A 13438-nucleotide genomic window follows, 5' to 3' on the forward strand; every position below is an offset into this window, starting at 1 on the left:
CAACACCAAGAATAGACATTTGAAAGGCAATTTAAAATAAATAAAGAATAGTGAACAACAGGCTGAATAAGTGTACGTTATATGACGCATAAATAACCAACTGAGAACGTGCCTGGTATGTTAACGTAACATATTATGGTAAGAGTCATTCAAATAACTATAACATATAGAACATACGTTTACCAAACAATCTGTCACTCCTAATCGCTAAATCCCATGAAATCTTATACGTCTAGTCTCTTACGTGAATGAGCTAAATAACATTATTTGCTATTTTACGGTAATGTGTTAATAATTTCACACATAAGTCGCTCCTGAGTATAAGTCGCACCCCCGGCCAAACTATGAAAAAAACTGCAACTTATAGTCCGAAAAATACGGTACCTTGTTATTGTGCTTTAATGATATAATAAAATAATACAGTATGGCGCAGCTAATAGCTAGCTGGCAGCTAGGGCCGCTAATCGCTAGTTGCCACCTAGCGAATAACAAGCCAGCTAGCAACAAGAGTGCAAATCCCTAGTGGTAACTCATACGTTAATTGCTAGCTGGCAGGTAAGGGCGCTAATTGCTAGGTGGCAAATAAAGCGCTAATCACTAGCTAGCATCTGGTCTGCTAATTGATAGCTGGCCAGTAGCGTGCGAATTGCCAACTGGCAGCTAGATTCTGCAATTGCTAGGTGGCAACCAGCGTGCTAATCGCTAACTAGCAACTAGCAAGCTGACCGCTAGCGGTCAGCTTGCTATGCTAATCGTTAGCTGGCAGCCAGGTCTGCTAATTGCTAGGTGGCAACTAGCATGCAAATTGCTAGTTCGCAACTAACATGCAAATCACTGGTTGGAAACTAGTACATTAATTGCTTTCTGGCAGTTCGGGACGCTAATCGCGAGATAGCAACTAGTCTGCTGATTGATATCTGGCCAGTAGCATGCTAATCGCTATCTGGCAACTCGTATTCCAATTGTTAGCTGGCAACGAGAACACATGTTAACTGGCCACGAGTGTGTTAATCACCAGCTGGGCAGGTAGGTCCGCTAATCACTAGTCACATTCATGCAATGCTGGTTTGTTGTTGTATGTTCATGGCGCCCTGTTAGTTTTTTGCCCTGCCTTGTTTTCGCTCACCTGTGATCGACTGCCATAGCCACGATGCTGCTCCCTCACTTGTGTCCCTAATAAAACTGACCGTTTTCTTGCACGTCGCCTGCCATCTCCGCGTACTGAGGTCACGTCAACAACCATGAATTGATTAACGTGGACCCCGACTTAAACAAGTTGAAAAACGTACTCGGGTGTTACCATTTAGTGGTCAATTGTACGGAATATGTACTGTACTGTGCAATCTAATAATAAAAGTTTCAATCAATCAAAAAAAAACAAAAACAGCAAGGGACACCGGGGAAATGACGTTTGTTTACAACAAAGGCGGAAGTAGTTTCTTATTCTACTATTTTTAGAAAAAAAAAAAAGACAACTCAAAAGTACTCATAAGTGCTATCGTCATCCCATTTACCACAATGAACTGTAAAAATGACTTGATTTTTTGGTGGTTTTAGTGATAAACAGGTACCAATAATTAATGCATTGATAATATACATTTTTGGTTTTAATGCTATTTTTATTAACAGAACAACTACTGCACATGTCTAGAGGATTTATTCTGATTAAACGCTTGGTGCATGAATATGCTCGTCATCAATTTATTTAGTGTTTTCGCCTCATCCCTCACCTAAAGTGTGAGTGATGAACGTGTGAAGAATGCACCACCGACCTGATAAGTTTTATCTGCTCACAAATGCTACCTGGTGGTTGTTTGAGCACACTGGAGATAGTCCCACTCCTTATCACTTCAGTTACACGCAGGATTCTCACAGGAATGTGGCAAAAATACAACCTTATCTACTTTAAAACCTCTAAAGGCTTTAGTGGCCACATGCGTGGACAGCACCTTTTAGCTCTTATTTCCAAAATTGTGTACACTACTGAATTGGGGTCTTATGGCCGCTTATGTGGACACTTATACTGCTATCTGGTGGTGTCAGAAGAGTATAACATACAATGGAATTTGGAAAAAAAAAGGGTAAAAATAAGAATTAGCATGTAAATGTAAATGTAAATGTAAATGTAAATTGTTGTACTTGTATAGTGCTTTTCTACCCCTTTTTTAAGGAGCCCAAAGCGCTTAGACAGTATTTCCACATTCACCCATGTCACTAAACATGAAGTACACGTTTGTGTACTTATGGACTAAGTACATCATATCAAAAGATTATTCTTGGTTTTTATTCTAATTAGGGTCCAATAAGCCCAAATAGCAAGGATAAATTAAAAAAACATGTAAACAAACAGCTTGGGCCTTAAGAGGTTATGCAGTGGATGTGGAATTCCAATCAATTTTGCACATTCACATTCTGACAATGAAATGGAACTTGTGTTCGAATATTAAGTTCAGTGAAATCCTGCAAGCCAGTAATAACCTGTGATTAATCCAGATTTAAAACATTTGATTTATCTGATTAAAAAAAATAATTAATTCTTTTTTGGTTTGAAAAATGTAACTGTGAAAAAGTTGCAAACAGCCCTTGAAGCACTGCAGGAGAATAAAGCCTTGGCGGAGGTAACAAAGCGAGGCGCTCACCGTGCTGAAGTTGGGGAAGAGGCTGAGAGGGGAGGAGCCGTTGAGTCGGAAGGGCAGGAGGTGTTTAAGGTCCAGCTGAGGTTGCAGCTGCCGGCCCCCTATGGGCAGCGAGGCGAGGAGAGGCCCCGCCTGTCCCGATGTACCTGGCCATCACAAGGAGAGAAGTTGTTAGACATGAGTGCTTGGGAGGTGGGGCTTGATGCCTAAGGCGCCGCTACACCGCCACTTGAAGTATTCTATAGAAGTGTTGGTCAGAAGCCGCACTCATGTACATACACACAAACACATCATTTAATTACGTATCGGCTGGGGAAGGGCGGCGGTGGCGGCGAGGGGCACGCAGGCGAGGGGGTGCCCGTGTGATATCGTATTTCAAATGGAGCCTGGATGAAGAGATTTCTAATTTTCCGCTTGGCTGTGTTTCAGTGCTGGGCGGCGCACAGGCATTTACACGAGCGGCAGGATCAATCATCGGTGTCAGCCCCGGGTCAAGGGGGCCGCCTGCAGCCCCCCCACATCGAAAAAGTGGGCTTATCATGTGATCGCATACATGGGAAGCAAAGGGAATGGGGGGGTTGCATTAATAGGTGATAAAGCACGGACAAAAAGAAAGCTTATAATAGGAGCAGCCTAACAGGAAGTCCCCTTCACACAAAAATGCAGCACAGAGCCGTAAAAGTAGATGCGCCATTTATCGAGCAGTTTCATTTACACAGAATCCAGCGAATGTGAGATACTCACACAAGTGTGCGCTTTCACACAGCAACATGGCGTCCTGAAATCAGATCATTAAACGCTTTTCATCCAGCGACAATTGCTTTCAACACAACAGGGCAGGAGAAGTGACTGTAAAAAGTCACACTTCCGTTTTCATATAAACATATACATATATATACAGTATGTATATATATATATACAGTATATTTACTGTATATATATATATAATTGTATGTATATATATATATACATGTATATATATATATATATATATATACACACACACACATACATATGTATATATATATACACACACATATGTATATATATATATATATATATATATATATATATATATATATATATATATATATATATATATATATACATATATATACATATACTGTATATGTGTGTGTGTATATATATATATATATATACCTATATATATATATATATAAATATATATATATACATATATATGTGGGTGTGTATATATTTATATATAGGGACGACGTGGCGAAGTTGGTAGAGTGGCTGTGCCAGCAATCGGAGTGTTGCTGGTTACTGGGGTTCAATTCCCACCTTCTACCTTCCTAGTCATGTCCTTTGTGTCCTTGGGCAAGACACTTCACCCTTTGCCTCTGATGGGTGCTGGTTAGCGCCTTGCATGGCAGCTCCCTCCATCAGTGTGTGAATGGGTAAATGTGGAAATACTGTCAAAGCGCTTTGAGTACCTTGAAGGTAGAAAAGCGCTATACAAGTATAACTTATTTATTTATATATATATACATATATATGTGTGTGTGTATATATATATATATACATATATATATATATATACATATATATATATATATATATATATATATATATATATATATATATATATATATATATATATATATATATATATATATATATATATATATATATATATATATATATATACACACACATACACCTATATGTAGGAAACACTGGGACACACCGTTCTGCCTTTGTTATGGCTCTTTGGAATATTGCCAAAAAAAACTAATAAAAAATGCATTACAATTACATTTTTATATTTCATACAAAGGACAGAAAATACATGGTAAAATAAAGTAAATATGAAAAGGATCAAATTAAAATACTGTATAAAGTATACATTAAAATATGATATGTAATAAGGACATACAGTATATAAATGTCGTATTTCTTTAATCTGCAATAAAAGTTCCATCCTCTACTGCCACTTTTTTTTTCGTGCAGCTGCCCTGCCTGCCTTGGATTGCTGCGCTCGAGGGGACAAATAAATTGTTAAGAGAAGAAAAATGGAATTGAAATTGAAAGTGGTTATGGATGATTGTGTCAATGAGTTTGCTGCAGTAAACAAACACAATCCTGACTTTTTGTTCTTGTTGTTGTTGTGAACGCTGTCGTTTAGACGGGTAATGTCACAACATGTCTTTCCTGGAACCCTGAATTCCACTTCAAGCAGTTGTTCGAAAGCCCTTAAGCGAATGAATCCAACATAGACAAACAAGCTTTTATTGTTCACTGCTGCTTTTTAAAAATCAGCACCGCTTTCAGTCTTCTTTTTATTTTTTCCTGCAGCATCTTTCTGAGCGTTGCTGCAGATTGGCAGCTATGATGGAAGTCTGGGGGCGGCAGTAAGAGAGCATAAGCTCCCTACTGTGCTAGCCTAATGTGTTTGTGCTGCTTGTCTGACACCCACAGCAAAGCCCCAAGACCAACCAAACTCCTTGCCAAGATTCTTCCAGTCAGTTATGACCAGATCGCTAGGGCTGGGCGATATGGCTGAAAACTGTATCACAATAAAAATGTCTTATATCTACAGATATCGATAATTATCTATATTTTCTATGACCTATCGAAAATAAGGACCAGGAGAAAAATATATTAAATGTAAACATTTTTATTTCCTCTGATTATAATCCCCTCAGCTATCAAGGCAGAAAGGAGAGGAAATGTCAACACGAGCATGGAAAAAAATTAATGTCAACATAATTGTCAAATCACACCTAACAATAGTCTCTTAAAATGAAGGTGCAAAAATAAGGAATATGTTAGAGTTAAAGTTAAAGTTAAAGTTAAAGTACCAATGATTGTCACACACACACTAGGTGTGGTGAAATGTTTTCCTCTGCATTTGACCCATCACCCTTGTTCACCCGCTGGGAGGTGAGGGGAGCAGTGGGTAGCAGCGGTGCCGCGCCCAGGAATCACTTTTGGTGATTTAACCCCCAATTCCAACCCTTGATGCTGAGTGCCAAGCAGGGAGGTAATGGGTCCCATTTTTGTAGTCTTTGGTATGACTCGGCCGGGGTTTGAACTCACAGCCTACCGATCTCAGGGCGGACACTCTAACCACTAGGCCACTGAGTAAGAAATGTTTAAAAGTGTAACAAAATAGTGCAAAGTGTGAAAATGTAAACAAACATAGACCTGAGAAGAACTGTTTTCTGCAGGTTTAGTGCTAGGAAGTTACAGCTGTGCTCTAAAGGGTGAGCGCGGCGGCTAAGGTTGTGTGGTATTACCGGTCTTGGTCGTTGACATTTGAAAAAACAAAACAAAAACTGCCTTTTCCTGTTTTATGCACATTTTTGTCACAACGTGGTTTGCGCAGCTTACTGCGGGGTCGTTCTCCCAGGAAGGCAGACGGACTACTCCGGACAAGGTGTGCAGGTAAAAACATGATTTAATTATCAAAACTCAAAAAGGTACAAAAAACGGAAAACAAGGCGAAGGCACAACGCGCTGATCGCACTTGGAGCTCAAGCAAATACTTAGCATAGACTATGGCAAACAAATCTTACGTGGACAAGGCATGAAGCAAACAAATCTTACGTGGACCAGGCATGAAGCAAACAATGACGCCAGATTGAGCGTGGCGAGCAAGGCGACTAAATAGGTCTCTGATTAGTGGTTGACAGCAGCTGAGCGTGCCGACCACTAACCAGAGGCAGGTGAACCCAATTAATCCCCATGGAAACTAAAACAAACCCAGAGGTGCACAAACAGGAACTCAAGGAGTCCAAAACTAACAGAACATAACAAAAACATGATCCGGACCACGGATCATGACATTTTTCTTCATTTTTACTTTCTCTTCTCACTCCATGCTGTCTTTGTTGCACCAAGCCAAAGGCTTGGAAAATTCCGCTGTGTACGATGAGAGGAGACAGTAGAGGTTATCTATTGTCATCCAAGACCTGCCCAAGCTCGATCCAGGACCAGTCCAAGCCTGAGGCATCTTTTTCTTTTGTGTTAATGTAACCAAAATCAATGGCTGTTTACATACCCCCCATTCCTTTAGAAACAACTGTTGTTATGTAAACAGGGAATATCCAAATAAAGGAGGAGACGTGAACCTTTTTCTGTTAGAGCGTAATGACACTGTGCAAGGGTACAGATGTATACGTTTCTCCTCGCTGAACCACATTGAATTCTGTCCCTGTTTGATTCTTTGCTTCTTGTCCTGTTTAATAGATGTCATCAGTGTTTGAACCTGACAGTGACGTTTCTTGCTCATGGACCTAACGGACGTGACTAGGATGGCAGAAGCTGGGGATCGAACCAGGAACACTGAAGTTGCTGGTGGGGCCGCTCTACAGGCCAGGATATCGTTATTGATATCCTTTTATCGCCCAGCCCTATATATCGCCAATGAATTCATTAACTAATTCCCAACTCTTTATCTTAGCGAGGACATTTTGTACAATTGCAGCTGCAGACTCCATACGCACATATCAATACTTTCACTTTCACTTTGTTTTTGCTCTGTTTATTCATGAAGTGTGTAAACATGGGGTGTTCTAGAACAGGGTCTGTAGGTTTTTGGACTTTTAGGGAGAGCTCGAAAGCTCTTATTTGCAGAGACGCTGGACCAGGAGGGAAGACGATAATGCTTGCACACCTCACACCGACTCCCCAGGCAGCTTATTAAATCAATGGCTGTCACAAAGGGTGTGCGTGTGTGTGTGCACACACAAATAGAAAAGAGCGGAGAGCAAATAGTTGCCAAAAGGAGTTTGCACTTGATTGCTATGGTTTGTGTGTGTGGTGGCTTAGTCCATGCGACCTCTGTGTGTGTGTGTGTGTGTGTGTGTGTGTGTGTGTTTACTTCCTGTCCACAACAGGTCTTGCAGTCCTCAAGTCTTTACTACGCAAACACCCCCTTATGAACATCACGACATGCGAATGCAGCCCATGACTCACTGTGTATGGTTACACAACAACCCAGTGTCACAATGTGTGTGTGTGTGTGTGTGTGTGTTACTGGGCGCGAGGCAACCATAACTTTACCTTTATTTCCTATTACGACAGAATAGCGGATTCCGACTTGTGAGAGACATGATTAATCAGTTATCATTAAAGTAGAATATTATGTGGCATTTTGGTCGAAAAAACAAGCTATGGTTTTACATTTTTATTATTAATATTATTTTTTCTAATGATTATTAAAACCGGTTATTGATTGTTGATTTTCAGATGATTTGATGCATTTCCAGGTAATTTCAAGTACCGTATTTTCCGGACCATAGGGCGCACCAGATTATAAGGCGGACTGCCGATGAATTGTCTATTTTTGATCTTTTTTCATCTTTAAAAACCTCTAAAGGCTTTGTGGCCACATGCGTGGAAAGCACTTTTTAGCTCTTATTTCCAAAATTGTGTACACTACTGAATTGGGGTCTTATGGTCGCTTATGTGGACACTTATACTGCCATCTGGTGGTGTCAGAAGAGTATAACATACAATGGAATTTGGAAAAAAAAGTGTAAAAATAAGAATTAGCATGTTACTAAACATGAAGTACACGTTTGTGTACTTATGGACTAAGTACATCATATAAAAAGATGTTTCTTAGTTTTTATTCTAATTAGGGTCCAATAAGCCCAAATAGCAAAGAGAAATAAAAAAAAGCATGTAAACAAACAGCTTGGGTCTTAAGAGGATAAGGTGCACCGGATTATAGGGCGCATTAAAGGAGTCATATTATTTATTTTTTTTTCTAAATTGAAAACTCTTCCTTGTGGTCCACATAACATGTAATGGTGGTTCTTTGGTCAAAATGTTGCATAGATTATATTTTACAAATCATCTTCAAGCTGCTTTCTGACAGTCGCTTCCAGATGCGCCGTTTTGTGGGCGGTCTTATTTACGTGGCTCACCTTCGACAGCGTCTTCTCCCCGTCATCTTTGTTGTAGCGGCGTAGCGTGCAAGGACGGGAGTGGAAGAAGTGTCAAAAGATGGAGCTAACTGTTTTAATGACATTCAGACTTTACTTAAGTCAATAACGGAGCGGCATCTTCTCATCCGGAAACATCAACACCGGAAATGTGTCCCGTGAAAAAACGTCCGACCGGAACTCTCTAATAAATAAAGTTCTTTGGGTGAATAATGTAAACCCACTACACCGGTATGTTTTAGCGCTTCCATGGCGAGTTTACTGACAGATATAAGTAAGAACTTTACACTACTTTATATTAGAAATGGCAACAGCGGAGGGTGAATGTCCCATAACAAGAAGATAGAGAAAAAGAAGAAGATTATCGACTACGGTGTCGCCACGGACTACAAAGGCAGATACGCGCACATTTTCAGGATTTATGCAGATCCCAAATACAGATCAGCAGGTACCAGAAGGTAAGAGAAGTTTCTTTTGCATAATATTGCGAAACAAACGGCCAGATAATATGTCTTACCTTATAAACACACCATAATAATACTCGTATGTCATATTAAAACATTTTGATAGATTTTTGAGCGCCGTGTGTAATGTTCTATATTTTCAATGGAACATATCAAACATTGGTATTGCGTCATATTGCCATCATAATGCAGCCTACACGTATCTCTTATGTTTGACTGCCATCTACTGGTCATACTTATCATTACACCATGTACCAAATGAAATAGCTTCGAGGTGGGTAAGCTCAACCAAACTTATTCCTTACATTAGGCGCACCGGGTTATAAGGCGCACTGTCGAGTTTTGAGAAAATTAAAGGATTTTATGTGCACCTTATAGTCCGGAAAATACGGTAATGTATATACCTGTCTGCACTACTAGACTGCAGCCAGCAGAGGGGATATTGAAGTTTGTTGTAATAAATAAAAAAATATCATAAATGCAATAGAAAATGTTTTAAATCAAGAAGGAAGTGAAATAAAAATATGTTTTTGGTATTTAAAAATTATATACAAATAATAGTATTTTTTCAGTTATTATTATTCAGAATGTTCAAATCAGGGTTATATGCTTACGAACTAGTTTCTTATTCTCTTTTATTACATACAATTGTTTGAAAGTCAATAGTACACAATAACTAAACATATGCAAAAATTACTATCTATTACTCTTTTAAAAAATACTTTGGTTTTGCCCTCAAAGTCCTCCTGTGTCCAGGGAATGATTCCCCACATTTTGAAAACATTACCAAAAACAACAACAAATGATTTTGAGGAACTAATACATCAACCTAATCACTCTAGTATGGATCATATTCATATACTGATACTACCCTTGGTATCGACACCAACAATTCATGGATCAACCCCCCCTCTTCTTATGCGTTGTGTACTGACTGTGACAATGCTGACACATCCTCTCTCGAGACCACAGACGTCAAACTCAAGGCCTGGGGGCCAAATCTGGTCCATTACATCATTTATCTGGCCCGCCACATCATTCTAATGTGGCTTGCCACACATCATTTTATGTTATCCGCCATATAATTTTATTGTGGACGGCCACTTAGTTCTAATGTGGCCCATTGCATAATTTAAATATGGCACGCCACATAATTCTAATGTGGCCAGGCACATCTTTTTAATGTGGTCCACCACATAATTTATGTGGTCCACCACATAAATTATGTGGCTTGCGAAAGGGTGGAAATAACAAAGCACTTTCTGGACAAATGTGTCTGCTTGTCATCTTTGATCATATTACGCCTATATACCTATATACATACATACAAACGTATATACCTATACAGTATATGCCTATACTGGCTCACCTGCACTGGCTTCTAGTGCACTTAAGATGCGACTTTAAGGTTTTACTACTTACATATAAAAGACTCAATGGTCTAGCTCCATCCTATCTTGCTGATTGTATTGTACCATATGTCCCGGCAAGAAATCTGCATTCAAAGAACTCCGGCTTATTAGTGGTTCCCAGAGGCCCCAAAAAGTCTGCGGGCTATAGAGCATTTTCTATTCGGGCTCCAGTACTCTGGAATGCCCTTCCGGTAACAGTTAGAGATGCTATCTCAGTAGAAGCATTTAAGTCCCTTCTTAAAACTCATTTATACACACTAGCCTTTAAATACATCCCTTTTTAGACCAGTTGATCTGCCATCACTCTTTTCTGCTCTGCACCCCCTCTCCTGCGCGTTGAGGTTATCAGTTTCAATGGAGGGTCCGCTAGCTGTTCCAAGTCGGGACCCGGGTTGGACCACTCCTTATGCATCAGTCGGTGACGTCTGTGCGCTGCTGATTTGTCTCCATGCAAGAGGACCCCCTGCTGGCCCCACTATGGACTGGACTCTCACATTATTAACCATATCCACTCGCATCCATTGCACCGGTCACCCAGCGGGGTCCCCACATCTGCGGTCCCATCTGGGGTTTCTCATTGTCCCATTTGGTTGAGTTTTTCCTTGCCCTGATGTGGGATCTGAGCCGAGGATGTCGTTGTGGCTTGTGCAGCCCTTTGAGACATTTGTGATTAAGGGCTATATAAACAAACTTGGATTGATTGATTGATTGATTTACAATTTAAAAGCATGTTATCCATCAATCTGTACAGAATGTAACAAAAATCTAAAACTTTTGCCCTTGCAAATTGTGTAAGAAAGCTATTATACGTTTATACTCATATATATTCACTGTTACATGTGGCAGCCATAATTGCGATGTGGCCTTCAATAAAAATGATCTTGACAACCCCTGCTCTAGACTCTAACTTCCTGTTCGTAGTTGCATATACTTTCTGCTGTAACAAGCTTCCATCTACACTTTTTAAACTTAACCACACACTTATTTCTTCTGTTATTAAAAGCGAGCTTAGCGGTTAGCATAGCTATTAGCATGCCTGCTCCTGGCTTGCTCTCGGTGTGTAATATGCTTAGCCTGGTCACCCAGCGATAATAATACTTGATAATGATACTTAACAGACTAGGAAAGGGACTTTATTTGGAGGTGATTATTATTAGCTTAGTGGAGCGGCTTAATTAGCTGTTGGCCACTTCTCAGTCAGGGGACTAAGAATAAATATGTCGACCAGAGGGGTTCTATCTGTGTTAGAATAGTTATGTGTAAGTTATCACAAAAGTTTCCGTTTTTGGAAACTTCCGGCGAGCAGACAGAGGCTGCCTTTGTTGCACCAAGCCCAAGGCTTGTAAAATTCCATTGTGTATGTTGGGAGGTGACGGGAGGGGTTATATATTTTGATCCAAGACCTGCCCAAGCTCGATCCAGGACCAGTCCGAGCCCGAGGCATCTTATTCTTTTGTGTTAATGTGACCAAAAACAATGGCTGTTTACATACCCCCCATTCCTTTAGAAACAGCTGTTGTAATGTAAACAGGGAAAGTCCAAATAAAAAGAGGTGGCGTACAATCTTTCGCCAAAGCGTGATGGAGTCTGTTCAAGAGTACAGCCCAGACGTTTCTCCTCAAATTGAGCCATATTTAATTCTGTCTCTGTTTAATTCCTTGCTTCTTGTCTCGTTTAATAGATGTCATCAGTGTTTGAACCTGACAATCTGTATTTGGGATCTGCATTAATTGTCATTAATTGGCAATTGTGATCACATAATTTTTCATGAAAACCGGTTAATACTGATTGGTGGCTCATCGATCCGCATCATTTATTTTTTATAATACTTTTTGTTAATATATCTACAGTATGTATATTATTGATGGTTACTTTCTTGAGCATTTCTTGAACAGGACAACATAAATATTAAGAGATATAAAGAAAGGATGAGAGCAGCAACAAATTACTGCCATAATGACCAGAAAAGTATAGTCCTCTATAAAAATAGAGGACTGGAGTAGAGTAGAGTAGGAGATGAATGCGTTGTTTAAAGTAGTTGTTATCAAATAAAGGATTTTAAGCGTGTCATCAAGCTGCTAATGTCGTCCCCCAGCTGTGGATAATGAACGTCTCCGCATCGCTGCATCCATGTTATAAAATGAAAGGATGGTATCCGGCTTCCACAATAAATTGCCAGCATCATAGAAATATCAAAAGTGGCTTTGCGGAATGTGTGACTCTTAAGCACAAATTACAACCTCTCAGCTTGTGTCTCGTTAGCAAAGGAACAGCGAGACGTATCCTCCTTCATCTGACAGGAGAATTTCTAACAAAAGCCACCAACAAACTAGAAATGGTTGTTTGAATGTACTGAATGTGCTAAAGGTTTTGATGTTGGAATGTTTTGAATCAGTTGAGGAACGTTGAGGTACAAACATTCTCAAAGGGAATTTGTGTTATGGATAATGTGGAATTCTGGGAAAAGTAAGACTTTTCTGGGATGTGGAAATTTGGTGGTCTGGATGTATTGAATCTTGTCACACTGCAACGATTTCAATCATTTGGAAAATGTGAAACAGTGGAAAATATTCTGGAAGAAAACAGGAGTTCTTGTAATGTGGAAAATGTATAGCCTGAATGATGTGAAGGTTTTTTATGTTGCTTTAAATGTGTTGACAAATGTGCAAGTAAGAATTGTTGAGAGGAATGAAAATAGTGTTGACGAACATGAGGGAAAGACGACTTACTATTTTCAAATATTCTGTCATATTACTCTAAAGCAGGGGTGTCCAAGGTGAGGCCCGTAGCTATTTTTTTTATGGACCGTGGTGCATTCTAAAATTACTATTAAAAACAACATAAAAAAGTGGAATAAAAGAGCAAACAGGTGAAATGTAACGATAAAAAGTTGCAACATTGACTCTAATAACACAAATCCGCCATGCAGGCTGTTTTTTTTCTTTAAAACTGTCTTTGATCAAAAAGAACAATGAATCAAAATCAATGTTGTTCTGAATTATTCATAT

General features: G+C 39.5%; 1 protein-coding gene across 2 annotated transcripts in view; it reads right to left on the reverse strand.

Moving 5' to 3' along the window:
- Positions 1 to 13438, reverse strand: part of znf385c (zinc finger protein 385C) — a 325442-nt gene that overhangs the window by 64244 nt on the left and 247760 nt on the right. For both annotated transcript variants that reach the window (XM_062050114.1, XM_062050115.1), the window contains one exon: positions 2640 to 2782. In XM_062050114.1, coding sequence (XP_061906098.1) covers positions 2640 to 2782 — 143 coding nt within the window. The remainder of the gene's footprint in view (positions 1 to 2639; positions 2783 to 13438) is intronic.

This window comes from Entelurus aequoreus, linkage group LG06 (genome assembly GCF_033978785.1).
Source record: "Entelurus aequoreus isolate RoL-2023_Sb linkage group LG06, RoL_Eaeq_v1.1, whole genome shotgun sequence".
Lineage (NCBI taxonomy): Eukaryota > Metazoa > Chordata > Actinopteri > Syngnathiformes > Syngnathidae > Entelurus > Entelurus aequoreus.